This window comes from Salmo salar, chromosome 05 (assembly GCF_965601325.2).
Source record: "Salmo salar chromosome 05, fSalSal1, whole genome shotgun sequence".
NCBI classification, from domain to species: Eukaryota; Metazoa; Chordata; class Actinopteri; order Salmoniformes; family Salmonidae; genus Salmo; species Salmo salar.
This window is the reverse complement of record NC_138295.1, coordinates 51,726,020-51,742,623: the sequence shown is the minus strand read 5'-3', so window position 1 is coordinate 51,742,623 and position 16,604 is coordinate 51,726,020. Positions and strand designations below refer to the sequence as shown.

The 16,604-nt window shown below is 43.0% G+C and overlaps 1 protein-coding gene across 1 annotated transcript in view; it reads right to left on the bottom strand.

Moving 5' to 3' along the window:
- LOC106605060 (R-spondin-2) overlaps positions 1-16,604 on the bottom strand; it is an 88,108-nt gene that overhangs the window by 42,492 nt on the left and 29,012 nt on the right. The window contains exon 3 of the mRNA XM_045718331.2: positions 3,964-4,152. Within this exon, the coding sequence (XP_045574287.1) occupies positions 3,964-4,152 (189 nt within the window). The remainder of the gene's footprint in view (positions 1-3,963; positions 4,153-16,604) is intronic.

Below are 16,604 nucleotides of genomic sequence, written 5' to 3'. Positions count from 1 at the left end.
AGATGCAGAGTAGCCTGTTTCTGCCTGTGCTGCCAACGTAGCTCATGGTATTGTGAGTTAGTTCCTTTACAGAGCTTCATACTTCGGGTACTCAATTGGCCCGGAGAACTACCGTGTGGCTACTGTCCAACTCAGAATCCACCAAACTCCCATGATGCACTTTAAAAATGAACAATGATGTAACCAATCATCCAAAACTGGCATTGAAATAAATATATAAGGGTACAAACCAGAAACAAAATGCAACAATGACATTCCGTAACCAATTTTTAGTACGAGAGAGGCAATAAAATAAAATCAGAAATTGAGTTTTAGAAATCACCTCGGACAAGGGGAGTCTCGAGTGGCCTATATACTGGCACTGGATGAGCTGTGATATTTGAACCACACTTCCAGAATATTGGCCATATCTATGACCTCAGCTTGACAGGGTTTCCATCCTGGCAGGGGAATGCTCGTTGCTGGGGTTTCTGTGAGCATTACAGCATGCTGTGACTGAGGGAGAGCTGTGGCTGAGGGAGAGCTGTGTTTGTGTGTGTGTGTGTGTGTGTGTGTGTGTGTGTGTGTGTGTGTGTGTGTGTGTGTGTGTGTGTGTGTGTGCACGAGTGCGTGTGGCTAAGGGACGGCTGTGGCTGTGTGCGATTGTTGAAGGGGGTGCACATAGGGACAGTCTATGCCAGACTTCAAGCCTTGTCCACCAGGATACCCTCCAAAACTCCCCCCCACCGTGTTTAAAACCATTATACAGCCCCTGGGAGGAAGTTTTGCTCGGAGAATTACTCTCATGTTGTCCCTGTCAACACTTTCCCTCCCGTTAAACTCAGCACACTGTTATCCACCATTCACCCCCTCCTCCTTCATATTTTAAACCCATTTGAAAATACATTTGATGCCTGATACAGTCTATGCCATAGCTTGGGAATTAAATAATGATATAAAAGCATGCGTTAAACCTAAAGCATGCAGATAGATGTCCCAGGCAAGTAGACAGATTACTTTGCATTAGCACTGGTGCAACTGCCACAAACTTACACATAGTTTGCCAACTTACACATCCCTTACAGTATATATGTGCACTTACCAGGACAGGGCTGTATATAAACCATATGTGAATCTCTACCTTAGAAATCTCACTGGTGGAGGTGGAGGTTGACATAGAGACAGAAGAGCATAGAGCAGTATTAGTCTGTTGAGCTGATAAGGGCCTCCATGACTGCAGCTGTTATGGAGTTATGGATCATATCAAACTCTTCACCATCAGCTGCTGAAAGGTGTGTGTTTGTGTATGTGTGAGAGAGAGAGAGAGAGAGAGAGAGAGAGAGATGTGTAAAACGCGGACGGAATCACGTAAGCCAGACATTAAAACGGAATTCAGCAATATTCAAACATTTATTGAACTTAGTAGGAAATGAACTACATTTATTGGACAAAATGCATCAGTGATTTGTATTTTCCTGCAACTTTCTGAAACGGCACAGGAATGCCCTTGTCTGTGTGGTGTATACACAGAAGAAAAACGTTTAAAAACTGAAACCTTGAAAAACTAAACGGAGAAAACGGAATTTGAGAAAAAACTACACGGAATCAGGCATCTTCCTCCCCTCACATTTCCCAAGCTTTAACTTTCCCCCTCTCTCTTTTAAATTCAGCCACTGGCTGGTTCAGTTGCCTGGTTAGCTTCAGTCACCTAGTCTTACTGCACATTGGCACACAGGTTAAAGTGTGTGGCTACACTCTTTCTTCTCCTAATACCAAGCTGTCAAGTGGCGGCTGAAAGAGAGTGAAGAACTTAGCCATGGGGTTCCAGCCTCATCACGACTGGGCCTGGGAGTGAGTGTGCAAACCTCTCTCTCTCCCGTGTGGCTTTGGTTTTCCTTTACCCAGGCAGTCCACAAAACATTCTTGAATGAGATAAGATCACACAGACAAACTCTGGTGTAATAATAAGCAGCTGCTCCTTAAGTGATTTCAGAGGCTGTTTTGAAAGACCATGATAACAGAGACGTAATGCCACGTTCCAGGCCTCTTAGAGAGCAGGGGCAGGCACTGGCTCTGGGTCTGGGGCACTGGTGGTGGGGAGGAACCCTGGTGTCTTTGAGCTCAGAGGAGAATCCAGCTGCCTTGTCAGCCCACAAATCGTTCCCAGTGACCCGACAATTAGCTTCGTAGAGCCGACCTGATAGAAGGGCCCGTTATGGCCGACAGACCCAAACTGTTTAGTGGAAATTACATAAAAAGTGCAACTTGGAGGAGGAAGGTCAAATGCGAAGTGGGATTACAAAGTTACGACTCAAATTGCGATCACATCAAAGTAGGCCTGACCGCCGAGATTTAATGCTACTTGACAATGGTAAGATTTTTGTTCTGGGAGCAGTTTGTTCTGAAAAGGACTCAGATTAACTTGCCACACGTTGATGCCGCACGTCGGTACCGCTTAAAATCAAACTTCACGCAGGACAGGGAGACGGTGTGGTGAGGGATGGGGAAGAATTACTATCCGCTGAAGAACAAAATGTATTTCTCCTCTGATTTTCCCTGACTTGTGAAGATAGGGTGAAATGACTGCAGGCCCTTCCTTCTCCTCTTTTATTGTGGGGAATGGAGAGATGAGCATGTGTGTGCAGGGGGAGCGGGTGTCTCAGCGAGGGGAAAATCCAATTGATACCAGCGGTTTACGACAAGCCAGGCATTTCAGTCGTCAATCGGCTCAATTTTTTCTGACTGACAAAACCAGCGGACGTATTTGCATGGAGGTTTGGAGAGAGCGAGCGAGTGAGTAAGCAGCAAAATGGTTTCTCCTCCGGTGTCTGCTGCGCGTCTGGATTATTGGGCCTAGAGGTCCTGACACGCTCCTCTGGGGCCTCATTTCAGCATGTCTGTCAGGAGTTTGGCTATCAGAACCCAATGGGTTCAAGTTCTTTCTCAGTTTTCACATGAAACACTCAGCCAACACCACGGGCTCTCTCTAAACCTATAAAGCCTGCCTCTCTCAAGCCAGACTCCATGTTAAAATAAGGTTATGAGATGGGGGCGCAGCCTGGTCCAATAGGAGAGGAGAGGGATACATTTAATTAATTGGATTTTGTAATATTATTATTATTATTATTTATATATTTTTTTGCTGAGAGCCATTGTTGGGTTTTAATTTTTCCCCTTTCAGTTTTTAATATAGAAAACATAATTAAAAAGATCTGTGTCTAAAGTTGTTGTCTGTTTTAGGTGGTCATGGGACCAAAACAATTCTGATATCGAATACAGCTGACTACACATAGAAAACACATTGAACACATGAGCACATAAAGCCCACACAAAATTATATACATTTATACTATTGACATCGATGAATGGAAATATCTAATATGATTTTATCTTTTTTCCATCATCAGGATTGTTCTTTTTTTCCATCATCAGGATTGTTCTTCCTCAGAATGACATCATCCAGCCCTCTGCGAGTGCCTTAACGCTTTAATCTGCACACGGCGGCGTTCTGTTTGTGCAAAGTCTACAAACTATTGGTAAGCGTTACTTCCATAAAACCAAGCACCAAGGTATGCCTCGAACTTGAATAACAGCCCATTTAAGTACGTCTGAATATCCTTCCTAGCCTTCGTTCTGAAGCCCATCCACAACACGCTCTAACAAGCCTCTAAATGTTCACCAAGCGTGACTGTTGGTTGAGAAGCTGGATTAAATCAGACATCTACAGCCTCAGATCCTCAGATCCCACATCCAGGCCTATACTGGTCGCCACTGGAGGAAAGGGCCCTTCTTAATAAAGTCTTGTCTCGGCACTATCATCCACCTGTACTAATGGTTCGGCCGTTCAAAATGTGAAGCGTGTGTGTCTCCCTCTTCCCTGCATAAGGAGCACGTAATGAGACAATAAATCATGTGACGAGAGAAGGAGAGAGGAGATAGAAAAGAGAGAGCAGGGGATGGAGGTCTGAAGGAGGTAGGCCTTACGGGAGCATGTGTTGATCTCAGGAGCTCGAATACCATAGTATCCCGTCGGACATGCGTGGAGACACTCGCCGTACTGCCTCATCCTCTCCCTCCGCAGGAACAGGAAAAGCTTGGGCTGGCAGTTCACGCAGCCATTGTCCTTGGAGCACACCGAGCAGCCCTTGCAGATGGGGTACACTCCATAGCTAGCTGCAGGAGAGAGACGAGAGACAGGAGGCACAAACAGGAAGTGTGATTAGTTTCAACTACATGTAAAGCAATGCAATCAATCAATCAGTCGATCAAATTTCTGATAAAATCTTTTTACATCAGCAGTGGTCACAAAGTGCCTTACAGTAACTCGGTTTAGACCCCAAAAAGCAGGGAGAAGCACAGTGGCAAGGGAAAAAAACCCTAGAACAATGTTTGAGTTTGAGAGTGTGGAATACAGGCACCGTCAGTATGAATGAAAACTGCCTTTGATAGTATATTCCACTGTAACTACTGTAACTAACATGTGGTAGTGCAGCTGAGTTCACTGGGCCTAACAACAACATGTTCCTGTCACGGTGGTAAGACAGAACTGTGGATGGCCTCAGAGCTGAGGACAAAGGTAAACTTGAGGCAACAGACTAAACCAGAGGAAAAAGTCAGCAGTTGAAAAGTCCATCACACAATATAAGCCAAACAATAGTAACGAAGATATTTTCTAATTTGTAGGAAATCCGTCTGATTCAGCAATTTGTCATTCATGCAAACTTTGGATCCCCTCTGCAACTTTGAATACTGATTGGTTTTGAACGTGAATATTGCATTAATTCTGGTCAGAACTGGCCCTTCTGAGAACTGTATTGACGCTGTGTTGAGACAGCCGATGAAAGCCCCAAACCACATTGACTATGGGCCCGGATCGAGTTGCTGGTGGAGGACAAAGGAGCCAGTAACAGCCAGTCCATTCCACAATAAGCGTCTCTTAATATAAACTCCTTAGCGATCCCGTTTACAAGAAAATGTCCTTGGGCGAACACAATAGCTGCAAACGAGAGACTGCTATCGATCGGAGCCAAGTTTTAAATATCACAGGCAGATATAGGGTAACAGCTCCCACCGAATGGGCAACCTACCACAGTGCTTAATAAAACATCATAGAGGAGAAGTCAACTGTGGGAGACTGAACAGAGCATGTTTCTCCATTGGCCATGAATTCGCATATTACATTTCTCCAACCCGTTTAAAGGCAACAAGAAATTGCTAAGTGGAACTATAACAGCAGTTTGTGATCATGTGAGAAGCAGCAGCAAGGAGATGTCAGTGCTTGACATGGGGTTCACTCTTCCCCACAGTGTTGAAGACTGAAGCAGAGTACTGAGGATTTACAGAGAAGACCCGCCTGGCAGACTACACGCACGCGCGCGCACACACACACACACACACACACACACACACACACACACACACACACACACACACACACACACACACACACACACACACACACACACACACACACACACACACACACACACACACACACACACACACACACACACACAAAATCTGTGTTGGGGAGTGGCGAGATGGAGAGAGTAGAGACACTGAGATTTAGTGTTAATCAGAGTGTGTCTGTGATTGTCTCCAGGGATTAAGTTCACCCTGACACCTCGTCGATCACGTCCAGATTAGCACCCAATGTACTCCGTGGCCTATTTATCACTGATTGCTCATCTCCATACTGCACGACTACTCACCCAGCAACGAACAGAGACCTCAATACGTCAGACAGATAGCACATTTCAAGATATTTCCGAATTGTGAGAAGATCGGATTCCTTGCAGCCACGTACTGTAACATCCAAATCTAAACAGGCCGTCCACTTTTTCTCCTTTCGCTTCAGGACATTAAAACCCAACCTGCTTCTGTGTACTCTGACGGAGAAATCATATGGGAAGTTGATGTCATTTTCAAAGATAACATAATGATATCCAAAGTAATGATATTCTTGGACAATATACAGCGAGCTCCAAAAGTCTTGGGACAGTGACAATTGTGTTGTTTATTTGACTCTGTACTTTAACACTTTGGATTTGAAATGACACAATGACTATGAGGTTAAAGTGTAGACTGTCAGCTTTAATTTGAAGGTATTTTCATCCATATTAGGTGAACCGTTTAGAAATTACAGCACTTTTTGTACATAGTCCCCCCATTTTAGGGGACCAAAAGTATTGGGATACATTCACTTATTGGTGTATTAAAGTAGTCAAAGGTTTAGTATTTGGTCCCATATTTCTAGCACACAATGCTTACATCAAGCTTCTGACTCCACAAGCTTGTTGGATGCATTTTCTGTTTCTTTTGGTTGTGCTTCAGATTATTTTGTATCCAATAGAAATTAGTGGTAAATAATGTATTGTGTCATTTTGGAGTCCCCTTTATTGTAAATAAGAATATATTATGCTTTTTAAACACTTCTACATTAATGTGGATGCTACCATGATTACGGATAGTCCTGAATGAATCGTGAATAATGATGAGTGAGATACTGTAGTTACAGATGCACAAACATGCTAACCTCTCACCATTACAATAACAGGGAAGGTTAGCATTTTTTGGGGGGGGGTTGGATATTTATTCCTCTGTAACCTTCTCACTCATAATTATTCACAATTCACAATCATGGTAGCATCCACATTCATGTAAAAGCGTTTAGAAACATATTCTATTCTTATTTACGATAAAAGTTACCACAAAATGACACAATGCATTATTTACCATTCATTTATATTGAGCACAAAATAATCTGAAACACAACCAAAACAAACAGCAAATGCATCCAACAAGTTTGTAAAGTCACAAGCTTGATGTAATCATTGCGTGCTAGGAATATGGGACCAAATACTAAACTTTTGACTACTTTAATACATATATAAGTGAATTTGTCTCAATACTTTTGGTCCCCTAAAATGGGGGAACTATGTGCAAAAAGTGCTGTAATTTCTAAACGGTTCACCTGATATGGATTAAAAATACCCTTAAATTAAATCTGACAGTCTGCACTTTGACCTCATAGTCATTGTATAATTTCAAATCCAAAGAGCTGGAGTACAGAGACCAAAAATATATATGTGTCCCTGTTCCAGTACTTTTGTATCTGTGTATCTGGCTTCATGCTGTCAATCTCTCCATAAAGAGAAAATAAACGAGGGTATTTTTCTTTCTCATCGCCTCACACAGCCATACATTAATGTAGAATATACACTCTGGGCATGTTTACATTGACCTGACATTCACTGTAAATTGGCCAAATGTACTCCCCTTTCCCAAACCCCATCCAAACATGATTGCTCACACACAACGTTGAGAGCAGGGGAAACCTGGCTTGGAATGAAGATGAAAATTGTGAGAAGTTAGCGAGTTCATTTCCCACCCATTGGCAGAGAAGGGGTTCTGGGTTCTAACCGTGGCGAATGCGGGGCACTACTATCACAAAGCATGTTCCGAGCTTTCGCCATCTGGGAGGGTTAGTTACTCACTTGATCTGACCAGCGGTGCCTCTGGCTCACCTCTTTTTAGTGGTTGATAACTAATATGCCTGCTGCCTTCTATTAGCCGCCATTTAACTGTGCGTTCATTATGCCTGATCACCACAGCCCACTGGTCAATCAATCAGCGAGAACGTTGTCAGCGAATCGCTTCATCACATCTCTGGCTCACACTCCATGCCTTTCCTCTTTGATCCTGTTGAAAAAAAAATGTTGCTCGTTGCTAATCTTGCAACACATGCTGATGAAGGATATTGTTATCTGTTTGGATCCGATGCAGATCCCACATCCTACAGTTAGAAATGGAAAGGAAGGAAACACTCTCCAGGCGAATGAGATTTTTTTTTGGTAACTGTTCTTTGGAGACGTTCTTTGGATCAGGTCGAAGTCTGGAGCGCAATCGAAGCACAACCCACAGGTATGTCAGAAGGGAGGCAATGATTAAGTCTGTTCATCTGTCTGCATGTTTGGAGTGGCCCTGTCTAACTCAACTAAACCTACTGGAACGGTGTCAAACACATTCAAACATCAATATTGCCAGCTGGTTTCAGTCATTTATCAATTCTCAGACACATCGATGTGAACCAAACATTAAACCAGCTCAAAAAAGGAAAACAGTTTTGCTTTCTAAGGACGACAAGGTGTCCAAACGAGTTCTCTCCAATTCCATGCCTACAAAGACCTGGATATTTAGCAGGAACATATGTTCAAGATACAAACCTCTCACAATATTCGTGCAGAAAACCAACAATATCAACACCCCAGGGGTACGAGCAATGCCGTCGGGGGTACACCAAATACAAATGTGATTCACATTTTTTTGTTAATTAAAAACATATTTACATTTGGGTGAGTTTTTTTTCTCTCACCTGACTAGCCTCGTTTCACTGTCAGAAATAAAATGAAACCATCTAGTGTTCAGCGAAATAACAACACAATGTCAAATACAGGTACCCTAGTCAAAAATAATTAACATCCAATCACATTAACCGTTACTCTCTAGCAGGAATTGCCCTAACGGTTCGAATGTAGCCAAACGTAGCTGCTGCTCATTCCGTTTGCTCGAAAATGGATAAAGGGTTAAAAAAAAGTAAGGCCCGCGTCCATAGAGACACATACCACCTCTACTGGTAGTACTGCTACTACCAGCAGTACTACACCTGCACTTGTCGACGACACAAGTTGTTCTGCTTCCACGAGCACATCCAATGCTCGCATCAGTAATTCTACATTTGTTGTTAGCCCAGCTAGCATGGACACTGACAGTTGTGAATCTGATGCAGCCGAAGAGCTACTGCCCCCTTACCCGGGAAAGCACCGAACAACAGACAGGGACGTTGGACCATCGAAGAGGCACAAAAATGATGAGAACTACAGTACATTGATTTGGGGTTCACTTATATTGGGAGTAGTGCCTTTCCTCAGCCACAGTGTGTTATATGTGCAAAAATACTATCTCACAACTCGATGAAACCTTCACTCTTGCACAGACATTTAGAAACAAAATATACCAATTTGAAAAATAAGCCAGGAGTTTTTTGAGCGACAATTAAGATGTGTATCAAAGCAACAGATACCATTAATAAGGGCTAGGGGCTAGAACCGTCTTATATGGTGAGCTACCAAGTGACTAGGACAGGCAAGTCCCATACTATTGTGGAGGACTTAATTATTCCTGCTGCCATGGATATGGCTGGGCCAATGCAGGGGGAAAAGGCCCCAGAAAACTATACAGACAATGCCTTCATCAAACATCACTGTTTCACGATGCATCAGTGACATGGCAGGAGATGTCACATACAAGCCAGTGAATTCTATGCGTTACAGCTGAATGAGTCAACAAACGTGGCGGGCTGGCACAGCTCCTGTAGATGTCTGTTAGGTTTATGGGGGTCAATTAATTAACTTTGTTAAAGCAAGGCCCCTGAACTCTCGTGTATTTTATACACTATGCAATGATATAGGCAGCGACCATGCAACACTTTTACAACATAAAGAAGTGCGCTGGTTATCAAGGGGCAAAGTATTGACACGTTTTCTTTTATTGAGCGACAAGCTTAAAGTTTTCTTTACTGACCATAATTTTCACTTGTCTGACCGCTTGCATGACAACGAGTTTCTCACACGACTGGCCTATCTGTGTGATGTTTTTTCTCGCCTGAATGATCTGAATCTAGGATTACAGGGACTCTCCGCAACTATATTCAATGTGCGGGACAAAATTGAGGCTATGATTAATATGTTGGAGCTTTTCTCTATCTGTATTAACAAGGACAACACACAGGACTTTCCATCGTTGTATGATTTTTTGTGTGCAAATTAACTGAAGCATACGGACAATGTCAATTGTGATATAGCGAAGCACCTGAGTGAGTTGGGTGCGCAATTACGCAGGTACTTTTCCAAAACGGATGACACAAACAACTGGATTCGTTATCCCTCTCATGCCCTGCCTCCAGTCCCCTTGCCAATATCTGAACAAGAGAACCTCATCAAAATTGCAACAAGCGGTTCTGTGAAAATGTTGTTTAATCAGAAGCCACTGCCAGATTTCTGGATTGGACCGCACTCAGAGTATCATGACACTGATGCCCTTTGCAACCACATACCTATGTGAGAGTGGATTCTCGGCCCTCACTAGCATGAAAACTAAATACAGGCACAGACTGTGTGTGGAAAATTATTTAAGACTGAGACTCTCTCCAATACAACCCAACATTGCAGAGTTATGTGCATCCTTTCAAGCACACCCTTCTCATTAACCTGTGGTGAGTTATTCACAATTTTCAATGAACACATTTTTTTTATTTTACCTTTATCTAACTAGGCAAGTCAGTTAAGATCAAATTCTTATTTACAATGACGGCCTAGGAAAAGTGGGTTAACTGCCTTGTTCGGGGGAAGAACGACAGATGTTTACCTTGTCAGCTTGGGGATTTGATCTAGCAACCTTTCAGTTACTGGCCCAATGCTCTAACCACTAGGCTACCTGCCGCCCCAAATAAGGTTTTATATGTAAGATGGTTAAAGAAAGAGCAAAATGAGTGATTATTATTATATTATTACTTGTGCCCTGTTCCTATAAGAGCTCTTTGTCACTTCCCACGAGCCTGGTTGTGACAAAAACTCACTCATTCTTATGTTTAATAAATGTATTGTATAGTGTGTGTGGCAGGCTTACAATGATGGCAAAAAACAACATTTGGGAGTGTGCTGACCCCGGTGCTAGAGGGGGTACGCAGCTGGAGGTTGAATGTTTGAAGGGGTATGGGACTATAAAAGCTTGGGAACCACTGTTCTAGAGGAATATGGCCTCCACCAACACCACCAGTCCAATGCATTGTAGACAGAGACACTGTGCCAGTGGGGAGATCGATTCATGGCGAAGCGATCAGATACAGTGAGGGAAAAAAGTATTTGATCCCCTGCTGATTTTGTACGTTTGCCCACTAACAAAGAAATGATCAGTCTATAATTTTAACCTGTTGGGTCTAGGGGGCAGCATTTGCACGTCTGGATAAAAAAAATGTACCCGATTTAATCTGGTTACTAATCCTACCCAGTAACTAGAATATGCATATACTTATTATATATGGATAGAAAACACTCTAAAGTTTCCAAAACTGTTTGAATGGTGTCTGTGAGTATAACAGAACTCATTTGGCAGGCAAAACCCTGAGACATTTTCTGACAGGAAGTGGATACCTGATGTGTTGTATTGAGTTTAAACCTATCCCATTGAAAAACACAGGGGTTTAGGAATATTTTGGCACTTCCTATTGCTTCCACTAGATGTCACCAGCCTTTACAAAGTGTTTTGAGTCTTCTGGAGGGAGATCTGACCGAACAAGAGCCATGGAACGGTGATGTCCCATTAGACACCTGGCGCGCTACTTCATGTTGGGTACCCTCGTTCCAATACGTTATAAAAGGCTATGCATTCGTCCACCTTGAATATTATTCATGTTCTGGTTAAAAAAGGCCCTAATGATTTATGCTATACAACGTTTGACATGTTTGAACGAACGGAAATATATTTTTTCCCCTCGTTCATGACGAGAAGTCCGGCTGGCTTACATCATGTGCTAACGAGACGGAGATTTTTGGACATAAATGATGAGCTTTTTTGAACAAAACTACATTCGTTATGGACCTGTGATACCTGGAAGTGACATCTGATGAAGAGAATCAAAGGTAATGGATTATTTACATAGTATTTTCGATTTTAGATCTCCCCAACATGACGTCTAGTCTGTATCGCAACGCGTATTTTTCTGGGCACAGTGCTCAGATTATTGCAAAGTGTGATTTCCCAGTAAGGTTATTTTTAAATCTGGCAAGTTGATTGCGTTCAAAAGATGTAAATCTATAATTCTTTAAATGACAATATAATATTTTACCAATGTTTTCTAATTTTAATTATTTAATTTGTGACGCTGACTTGACTGCCGGTTATTGGAGGGAAACGATTTCCTCAACATCAATGCCATAGTAAAACGCTGTTTTTGTATATAAATATGAACTTGATAGAACTAAAAATGCATGCATTGTCTAACATAATGTCCTAGGAGTGTCATCTGATGGAGATTGTAAAAGGTTAGTGTATCATTTTAGCTGGTTTTATGGTTTTGGTGACCCTGTCTTTGACTTGACAAAACATTACACACAACTCTTGTAAATGTACTGTCCTAACATACTCTAAATTTATGCTTTCGCCGTAAAACCTTTTTGAAATCGTAAAACGTGGTTAGATTAAGGAGATGTTTATCTTTCAAATGGTGTAACATAGTTGTATTTTTGAAAAATTTGAATTTTGACATTTATTTGGATTCAAATTTGCCGCTCTTGAAATGCACCTGCTGTTGATGGAGTGCACCACGGGTGGCACGCTAGCGTCCCACCTAGCCCCAAGAGGTTAATGGTAGGTTTATTTGAACAGTGAGAGACAGAATAACAACAACAAAAATCCAGAAAAACGCATGTCAAAAATGTTATAAATTGATTTGCATTTTAATGAGGGAAATAAGTATTTGACCCCTCTGCAAAACATGACTTAGTACTTGGTGGCAAAACCCTTGTTGGCAATCACAGAGGTCAAAAGTTTATTGTAGTTGGCCACCAGGTTTGCACACATCTCAGGAGGGATTTTGTCCCACTCCTCTTTGCAGATCTTCTCCAAGTCATTAAGGTTTCGAGGCTGACGTTTGGCAACTCGAACCTTCAGCTCCCTCCACAGATTTTCTATGGGATTAAGGTCTGGAGGCTAGGCCACACCAGGACCTTAATGTGCTTCTTCTTGAGCCACTCCTTTGTTGCCTTGGCCGTGTGTTTTGGGTCTATGTCATGCTGGAATACCCATCCACGACCCATTTTCAATGCCCTGGCTGAGGGAAGGAGGTTCTCACCCAATATTTGACGGTACATGGCCCCATCCATCGTCCCTTTGATGCGGTGAAGTTGTCCTGTCCCCTTAGCAGAAAAACACCCCCCAAAGCATAATGTTTCCACCTTCATGTTTGACGGTGGGGATGGTATTCTTGGGGTTATAGGCAGCATTCCTCCTCCTCCAAACACGGCGAGTTGAGTTGATGCCAAAGAGCTCCATTTTGGTCTCATCTGACCACAACACTTTCACCCAGTTGTCCTCTGAATCATTCAGATGTTCATTGGAAAACTTCAGACGGGCATGTATATGTGCTTTCTTGAGCAGGGGGACCTTGCGGGCGCTGCAGGATTTCAGTCCTTCACGGCGTAGTGTGTTACCAATTGTTTTCTTGGTGACTATGGTCCCAGCTGCCTTGAGATCATTGACAAGATCCTCCCGTGTAGTTCTGGGCTGATTCCTCACCGTTCTCATGATCATTGCAACTCCACAAGGTGAGATCTTGCATGGAGCCCCAGGCCGAGGGAGATTGACAGTTCTTTTGTGTTTCTTCCATTTGCGAATAATCGCACCAACTGTTGTCACCTTCTCACCAAGCTGCTTGGCGATGGTCTTGTAGCCCATTCCAGCCTTGCGTAGGTCTACAATCTTGTCCCTGACATCCTTGGAGAGCTCTTTGGTCTTGGCCATGGTGGAGAGTTTGGAATCTGATTGATTGATTGCTTCTGTGGACAGGTGTCTTTTATACAGGTAACAAGCTGAGATTAGGAGCACTCCCTTTAAGAGTGTGCTCCTAATCTCAGCTCGTTACCTGTATAAAAGACACCTGGGAGCCAGAAATCTTTTTGATTGAGAGGGGGTCAAATACTTAATTCCCTCATTAAAATGCAAATCAATTTTTAACATTTTTGACATGCGTTTTTCTGGATTTTCTTGTTGTTATTCTGTCTCTCACTGTTCAAATAAACCTACCATTAAAATTATAGACTGATCATTTCTTTGTCAGTGGGCAAACGTACAAAATCAGCAGGGGATCAAATACTTTTTTCCCTCACTGTAGATATCAAAAGAGAAGCCTCTACTCCCTTAGCTCGCATGCTGCAGTGCCTCCAACCGAAACAGTGAAAGCCATTCGGCTCTGATGTGTAAACAGCATCTATAGCCATGTCTTCAAGTCACACTAGAGAGGAGACGATCAAAAGTGCATCGGTCTGGAGGAATTTCGGGCTCTCTGAAAATTACAGCATCATAACCTAATTTGGCACCCATGTGTGCTTTTAAACACACAGCGATGGTATGTTGTGTGAACTTGCAACGCTCTAAGTTATAGGCAGCAGTTGACATTGTACATAAATAGTTTTCCCGAACAGCAGAAACATTTGAAACCAACCAATCAACTATGCAAACCATATTTTGACATGTTCACATGCTAGACTTTTTCAAGGCATCTGTAGTAGCTCTCAGCTCTATCATTTCATCTTTCATCACCAGAACATAGGCCTAACCGAAATGGTCATCGTGAGATTATGGATACCATAGAACACCCCGTTTTTTTTAACTGTGGAGAGAGAGAGAATGTGAGCAGTGAACACACCATTAGAAAAACCACTCCCTCCCCATGATCAACCAACGTAGTTTACAGTTTCAACCACAGAATAAATAGGACTTAAAACAAAAACATCTCTGCAGTCCTCACTTCTGATGGTTATCTAATGATCCCTCTGTGCCTCAAGTACTGTATTTACAAAAACCAGGGCCCCTTTGAACATCACTGGAGAAGACACCACCACAATGGTTCCTTAGCACAGCAAGCTAACCAAGCAGACAAGACAAATACTACAAATCATTTGGAGTGTGACGGTTGTATAGTGAAATGGGACTGACATATAGCTGCTGGTTAATATTGGTCTTCTTACTGACGCCACATACAGTAGATCATGTGAGAAATCCCTCCCCTGCCACAGACATCTATTTGTTTGTGGTAGTGGGTTTGAGGGTTCTCCTTGTATGTGCCAGTGTGAGATATGCAGCGAGCAATTTAACATATATCTGAAGTCCTCCACTGTGTTGGCAGCCTCAATTCTACTATGCTAAGTTTCTCAACTGAACCAATATGTGCCGTGTTTTTGTGTTGCTGGGAAGTCCCGATAAGGTTCTACAAATCAATTGCTTGGGTTGAGTAATAATCATTCTTCATTTGACTCTCTCTCTGGGCTTCAATGAGACATTTTACAAGCAGTTCTGGTAGAACAAACTTAAACTGATAGGCAACATAGGCAACATGTTCCTCCAACAGTGTTCCAGTTCACTGCCCACTTTGGAGAGAGATATTCTAGTTCATTCAGGTGAATACAAAGCTTTGGTCCTCCATTCATGCAAAACACAGGCCCATAATGTGATTTATGACAACACGTTTGGAGGGTAGCGGTTTCATTCAGCAGGGCAGCGGTGCTGTTGTTGGGAGGTTTGTTTTGAACGCAGCTCAGGAGCAATTAGGCCCACGGTGAGATCCAGCAGGAACACAGTCTGTCTCAGGTACGTTTAACGACTCTGAAACAAGCGTAATGGGTATCACCGGCAGCTGCCAAAGCCCCACATGCAGGCAGGGGAGTTAGCTGGGCCTGGTCCGAGCCAACCACCTCCTGCCTCTCACGCACCTACCGCTCTCCATGACATCATCAACCACACTGACTCATTATAACGCTCTGCAACTTATAAACCATAATAAGGCAAATTGCAGATCCGTTTTTGGTGTTTCTTTTATGTGAGAACTTTGATTGTTCCCTGTAGGAATCACACACTGAGTCACCCCTCGATCCATCTACCGCCCGGGATGGAAAAGTAAAAGGGAGCATCCCGCCCACATTACTAGGGCTCATTTACTGTTGATCCCATTTGTTGAAGTTGTGTGAGGCAGGGATAGATGGGATGTCATGAGAGGGCAGAGGAAGAGGGTTGCCCGGGCCAGGGTCCAGGCTTTCTTTAAGTGAGTAACTAAAGCTGCTATGCATCAAAACTCACTCAGGGTCTGATTAATGACTAATGTTTCTCTGTGGAGGGGGAAAACCCTTACTCGGACTGTTGTGACTGGGAAGCTTGTGCTAATGATACAGTACAGGGGATTCAGGGTCAAACGCACCAAACATAACACAAGAGGTTATATCCTTATCTACTCCGGGAGTACCCTGGTATGTCAATCTAATAACACTAGGATAGCTATATCTCTAGTAGCTAACCAGAGTTTTGAAAGAGTTTACATTACTTTACATTAATGTATGGATTTATTCATATTGGATGCAAATGGCGAGGGAGGACATGGTGCAGGGAAACCTCAGGCCTCATAAGTCACAAAGCCGCAGCCTGGTTAGGAGGTTCTCTCTTCTTATGTGGTGAGAAGAACATTCGCCAACAGAACTATATATGTGGACTTTTCTTCATAGCATCTAGGCGATTATTGTAATTTTTTTCCCCCGCAATGATGGTATAAGCTTACTGTTATTCAGTCTAAGCGAGAGAGAGAGAGAGAGAGAGAGAGAGAAGTCATATCCCTCTCATTTCAGTGGGTCTGGATGTGCCACCCCTGGGCGAGAGACGTGCGGGACACCATCACAACCACCAACAGGCTGGCCTCGTATCGAACTTGGAGACACGACCGCTCGTTGTATCCCTCTTCAAACCACGTAACCCTTGAGGCTTACGCTGTAGCAGCGAGAGGCTGAACAGCCAATTCTACACTG